At 37.9% G+C, this 6,697-nt stretch overlaps 1 protein-coding gene across 1 annotated transcript in view; it reads right to left on the bottom strand.

The window, feature by feature from the left end:
* LOC103906729 (ubiquitin-conjugating enzyme E2 variant 3) overlaps positions 1 to 6,697 on the bottom strand; it is a 34,985-nt gene that overhangs the window by 14,274 nt on the left and 14,014 nt on the right. Inside the window, exons 12-14 of the mRNA XM_009288760.2 lie at positions 3,000 to 3,084; positions 1,053 to 1,118; positions 333 to 496 (exon numbers count right to left, since the gene is read on the bottom strand). Of these exons, the coding sequence (XP_009287035.1) occupies positions 3,066 to 3,084 (19 nt within the window). The 3' untranslated portion in view covers positions 333 to 496; positions 1,053 to 1,118; positions 3,000 to 3,065. The remainder of the gene's footprint in view (positions 1 to 332; positions 497 to 1,052; positions 1,119 to 2,999; positions 3,085 to 6,697) is intronic.

Below are 6,697 nucleotides of genomic sequence, written 5' to 3'. Positions count from 1 at the left end.
TACAACTACATTTAATATAGGCTAGATTTCATTTTGCCAAAATAAGGACAAGCATCATGAATGCAGCACCTGATTAAATAGCCTATTTCCAAATTTTCTTAGCTCTATAAACTAAACAAACTGACAAACTGTAAATAAAGATGCAATTAACCAGGCAAGAGAATGCAACATCCTGAACTTTAAGACATTACAAACAACAAGCAGTTGTTTTCATTAAAAAAATGGTTTAAGATCTCAAATAAAGAGAATTATGGGTTTTGTTAAAAATGATACAACTATCTAAAGGAATTCAGAACTGAGCAATTTGAAGATTTCGAGTTCCCTATACTTACATATTTCCACTCATGCAGATAAGGAAGGTATATTTTTCCATTTGCATCAACGTGCTTCCCAGTTTTTATTGTCATAGAGCTAGTGGGTTTAACAAAACAAATTGGGGGGTTGAAAGGGTAGGTGTCCAGCAGCCACAAGCAAATTGGGATATTGTATGTGTTACCTAGAAAAGATGTTTTGAAAGACTTTAAAAGTTACTCCAACTCTGTAACTGTCCTCTTGTATCCTGATTTATAAAAAACTCCTAAACCCAGTAAATTCAACTGCACAGTCAGAAGCCGAAATCTACTAATGTTCAACAAAGAGCTCACAATATGGCTATTAACTCAACATTTTTCAGAACAATTTAACTTTGATTTACAATTATCATTTACTACTAATACATCGTTTGTTCTACAATGTAACATTACTAGACCCTAATCTGAATTATCGTTAGCTGCAGCAATAAATGGTTTGCAATACTCGTTCAATTGAGAAGCTTGAAAAACGTGCAATACTGAAAGAAAAGAGATGTTACAGAGCTGTACAAGACTGAAGAAGCAATGCTCAACATTAAAATTTTATTCCACAGCAAAAATAGGGAACAATTTCTTTAAAACAGTATACTTTTCAAGAAAATAGCAATCACCGAAGTAGTGAAATTGAACCAGAACAAATCTAAATAGTTTTTCATGTAGTTTGGGAAAATAATGGTGGTGATAATAATAATAAATGCATACCTCTGTAAGGCACAGGAATGGTTCCACTGAGGCTCATCAACTCCCTGGATGAGCCATCGTTAAAAACTGAAAGGGAACAAACAGTATTTTTAAAACAAACATTTTTGCTACATTAATCTCTGTTCAGGTTATACCCCATCTATTTATTAACATAAGTTTTCAGATGTTACTCATATAAGCTTAGCTTGAAAGGTTCTGCTCTTGCACATTCATGGACTAGCGAATGATTGTCTACAGTCAGGTAACTTCTTATGAATAACATTATTTCTGAGAAATGAATGACTAATTATTGTCAAACTACCTTCACTGCAAATCAAACTGTTTCCTCATTCAGACGCCAAGTAAAACATGTTGGAACCACACAAACTACAAATCATACAAATCGCTGCAAAGATAATCTGAACTCAAACTTAATTAAAAAACCAGCTGTCATTTTAGGATTACAAAGAATTCCTTATGCTTTCTCCAAACAAACAGGTCAGCAAGAATACTGAAAATTACTGGGCCATTGGCATTTATTACATAATCAGTAAAGGTAATTTAACCAAACAATAATATACTGAAGAGGAAGAAATGCGTAGTACTTGACTCTCTGCCACATCTTAGTCTTGGTTCACAAACTGCATGGGAACCCTGACCTCAACTTACCGAGTTGCTGTATTTAGTTTTCCCATCCTTTCAATCCAATAGATTATTCTTGGCTGAATAAATCAACTTCTGGTAATAAAGCTTTTATTTTCCTGATTTCACCTGAAAGTTTCTAGTCATACTTCAAATGTAGCTTATCGTGTACAATTCTTTTGGTGCTAATGTTCTGCAGAGGCAGGTAGAACATGTTGGGACTTAAATGGGGTTATATATTTCATTATTAATATAAACTCGAAAATTATCTCAACAGCAGTGTAACCACATTTTCTTCTTGCTCATTTCACTGCTCCGAATAGTGTCAATTATCTGTAAGCGGTTCTGTGCTCAGCCTTTCAGAGGCAGCTTAGAAAGAGTTAGCTAACACAAATGGGCTTCTTGCTACAGCTCAAAGCTATCTGGAATTCTGATCACTATCGTTAATGCAAACTTGCTATTCCAACACAGTCCTTTCACTATAGTTTCTGATTCTCCAGTCACTGGATGAATTTTTATTTCTGTGACAGCTGCTGGCTTGCAGCTATTCAAGTTAAAACTAATCTATCTTTTACCTGTCCATGTCCTTTCTTAATACTTCTCAATCCAGATTTAGAATTTAGAAAGCAGAAGACTATAAAGTCTCTGATGACGTATTAGTAATATAAATTAGCCCATAGAGGAATCCCACAGGTGACAGTTAAAAAAAGGTGATCAGAAGGAGGATGACCTCAGCAGCTATGCTGGCTCACTGTATCTTGTGAAACCATGCCCTCAGCCTCTGGAGCTGACACTAGATACTGTCTTCATTTAACGCACTTGAATTTAGTCAGAGCCTTTGAAATAGCTAACAAACAGTGACTGTCATCGCTAATTTACATTACAAAACCCCTCATACCAATTTTCTATATACTTGACTATGTTTTCCTCACACTTCCTTAAGGACTGCCACAATTACTTTTAATGAAGTATTTGTTCATTGATTTACAGTTCTTTCTAAATAGAACTCTAAAAATATCTTTATATGACAGCAAAGCTCAATTTGTAAGATACCAGCAATCTCAGGACATCACTGAGCGATTAACTAAAAGTTAAGCTGTGAAAAATGCAACACTTCTTGACAGGTTAGACAGACTCACTAATATAGAAAGGTTATTTTAGAACATAACTCTCCGTGTTTCTAAGGAAGTACTGATGTCAAAGATCAAGAAGAGAAACTCAAATTATGTTTTCTAGTTTTAATCGCCTTTTTCCCCACAAAAAGTACCAAATATATCTAAACCATCAACAATTCAGTAACAAAAATTTTCTCATGCACAGACTAACCATATGAATCCATGACAGGTTTGAGGTCCTTGTACTGAGTAATAACACTGGTCGTCTCCTGTACAGTTAGGTCTCTATACTTATACTGGAAAACAAAAGAGAAAGAATGACTTTAGAGACTAAATTTTCAGTGTAATTTAATTTGGTTTTGTTTTACCCAATAGACTGCATTTATGAGAGTTTACACTGATATATGGACATTCTTCTCCACTCTTATTTTGGAATAAGAATTTATTTCTCCGTATTACTTAACTGAACACTGCCTATATAACTTACTAAACTTTAATAAGGTGTTAAGATGCTTTTAGTCTTAAATAAGGGTCCATACATCAAGTGATTTGGGGAAAGCTATTGCATTTTCATTCACGTTCTACCATAACCAAGAGTATCTGAGAGATATATGTGGATCTTAAAAACCCATCTCCAAACAAATACAGTGACGTTTCGAACACTCCCGATACACAGCTATCTAGGATCTGAACCTCACAGATACCTTTCATAGCACTTTTCAAAGTGTCACAGTATTTATCAATCATTGATCAGTATTTCCATGTATTTTATCAACTAGAAAGCAGACATTTCAAGGCACGATATTATCAGTAATAATACTGGTTTCACCCCCTTTTATCAGGAGCAGGGAGTATCTCGCAGCACAGAAGATCTGTAAAACACAGATACACTACTACAGAATTTAACAGTCTCTGAACTATAATCCACAGACAACAAAGGAGATGCTCCTGGGCAACAGAGAGCTGGTTCACCACGTGGCGCAGCTCTTAAACTTTGTAGCCATTCCTCCTGGTAACTACCATTAAAAAGAAAGCTAACAATGTCCCTTGACAATGTTTTCATTGTAATAAAATAAAAAAAAAGTAATTACAATCTTCAGATGTCTTCAGGAACATAAACAGAGAGCATCCTTTCATTTAACCATGGTAGGAAGACAAAGGGCCCAACACAATGAAATGTCCGATCCCCAAAGCACACAGATGTTAACAACATCTGAACAAATTAATTCAGACATTATCCAACAGCAAAGTGTGGTGCCACAACTAAAGGTCACCTTTGCTCCAACAAACACTCATGAGTTGTGAAGCTTAGAAACTAATTCTTCTTCCTGTTACCTACAGAGATTGACAAGGATGCTACTCCTGGGCATGATAACTCTTACTTAATGAGCAGAGATGAACACACCATGCCACTTCCCATAATGCCAGATCAGTCTACAAAAAGCACCTGCGCTTCGGGGAATGCTGTGACTTATCTTCCCGAAATGACCAACGGCAAAACAGCCCTACGGTCAGTCTGCAAAACGCTGGTCTGTGGGAAAGAAAAGCAACCCCTCCAGTAGGGATGCCTGCGTGTGCAGGGAGGCACCAGCATAGAGGTCAATCAGCCAGAGGGTCAGGGCAGCCCCTGAATGCTGTTTTGATGGGAGGGCTGCAGCAAAGCATCTCAGCTTCCTCTGGAAAGTAGGTGCAGGATTGGGAGCGTGCAGGAGGGGCTTGACAGAGAAGAGACAACTTTGCAAGCATTTGAGTACATTCCTCCCTCCTTCTTCAACACCTAGCGGAAGCGAGAAACAGGTAACAGGCATTGCTAGAACATGGAGACAAGAGGTCAGTGAAATTTCAGCTAGGCCAGCCAGAAACTGGCAGTACATACCTGCATCACTGAATGTGTTACTACAGCATGAATGAGAGCATGTCATGAGCTACTTTAAAAAGTAAGAGGGGGTCTTTTTATAGGAACGTACCTTATGGTACAGGATACAGACTCAAGAAGATTGGCACAACCACTATTAAAAAGGAACTGGCTTCCACTAACAGAAGGTCCTAACAAGCACGAGGATTCAGAGTCAGGATTCAACTCCACTTTTGGCACAAAAGTCTCAAGTCAGTTTAGTCAAGGAATAGATAAAACAACGCCTGCCTGCTCAGCAGACGTACTGGGAGGCTGGTACACGGTGGTTGATAGGGTTGATAAAACCTAGATTTGGTTATCTGGGGTCCTTTTAAACTAGATCCAGCACCTGAAAATTAAAAAATATTTTCATGTGTCTCTTAAAACTAAGAAAAAGAGTATTGCTGCAAATAGTTTTTACAGAGTGATGAATAATTACTTACTTAGTAGAGATAACCTTGTAAGATTCCAGCTACTGCCACAAGCAAAATTAAGTGCTACATCAGCTGTTAATTTCAGTACTTAGATCCAGATAACTACAGAAGACGGAAGTTCTGTATATTAAAACGACATAAGAAGAAGTTTTTCCTAATGAGAATGATGGCTCTTCTAAAATTTTTTATTATTTAAATCACAATGTATACTCTTCTGTGCTTATTTCTCTTTTCCATTCTAAGGAGTCCTAGAATATTACAAGACAATCTTTTCCTGTGTTCATACAGTGAATAGTTGAGCATTTCCAAGAAATGTCAAAATCTCTTTGGAAAACATAAGATCCTAGTGATTTCTACAAAGGTGACTAAAACTGATTAATCTGAATTCTTAATTTCTAAACTTTCTTTTTCCTCCTCCATTCTCAGATGGCAAATGCATGCTCCTCATTTTACATATCAGGAAACAGATCACAGAGAGATGAAGCTTTTCAAGATCAGACAGCAGGTAAATACCCGAAGTTAAATTAAGCCCTTAAACCCTAGATTGGGTGAACATAAGTCTTTTGTTATCTCACACACTGACCTATTCAATAGGGGAAATATCACTAAGCTTCCCTCTATAGAACAGAAAGTGTAACTATTTTTTAAAAATAAAGTAGTGAAATAGTAACTTCATTTTTCATCAGCTATTAAGTACACTGCACTTTGATCTTACCTACAGAAAGTCGGATGGCATTGGGAGTATAAAACGGGTGTGAGGGAAAGAGGACACAGGACTACCTTAAATTCTGTTTCTTCTGCGGCATGGCACTAATTCATTTAGAGAAGACAGGTATATACAAATTCACACATGATGTCATTTGCTGACGCCGAGTTAGTGTTCAGCACTCATTTTCAAGCTGATAAAAAAACTTGCTTATGATTCCCTGCAGGTGAAAGACGCTTTAATAAGATTTCTTCGGTTTTGATCAGATCCTTGCCTATCGTATTTCATTTTAAAATTGTGCAAATATGATGATTAAATGTTGTTAAAAAAATCCCCCCCAACAAAACCATAACTCCCCCTAAGCCTTAGGGGTTTTCATTTCAAGCCGCTGGCCAAAGCCGTTTTCACCTGAAGAGTGGCACAACTACACATGGCTCTGTACAATTCAGTGATTAATGATTTACCTTCCAAGAGATTTTCTTGCTTGCTTAAACAAGAGTGATAACCCCCCCACACCCTTAGTCAATGAAGTTGAACTCGTCTTCCACCTTCTCTTAACCAGCGAATGCAGACAACGCCATACAACCCAACCCGCAGCTCTGATCCACCTCGATGCACGACAGCCTCAGCCAGGCAACTGGTTTCTATTCAGCTTTTACCGGCAATATCCTAACCCAAACCGAAAGTTTCGCAGGACTGCAAATAACGAAGTGTTTTAGGCTTCGGTGCACCATGCCTCCCTTTACAAACTAACTCGATTTAGAGCCTCCAGGTGGCCGGACACAACCCTTCTATCACTGCTCCGCCCGGCCGTCGACACCGCTACCCCCGGAGCCCCCGGCCAGGGACAAAGCCGCAGGCTGGCGACTGTCCGT

This window comes from Aptenodytes forsteri, unplaced genomic scaffold, assembly GCF_000699145.1.
Source record: "Aptenodytes forsteri isolate BGI_AS27 unplaced genomic scaffold, ASM69914v1 Scaffold8, whole genome shotgun sequence".
Taxonomy (NCBI): domain Eukaryota; kingdom Metazoa; phylum Chordata; class Aves; order Sphenisciformes; family Spheniscidae; genus Aptenodytes; species Aptenodytes forsteri.
Note: the sequence above shows the minus strand (reverse complement) of the source record. Positions and strands in the feature narration are given on the sequence as shown.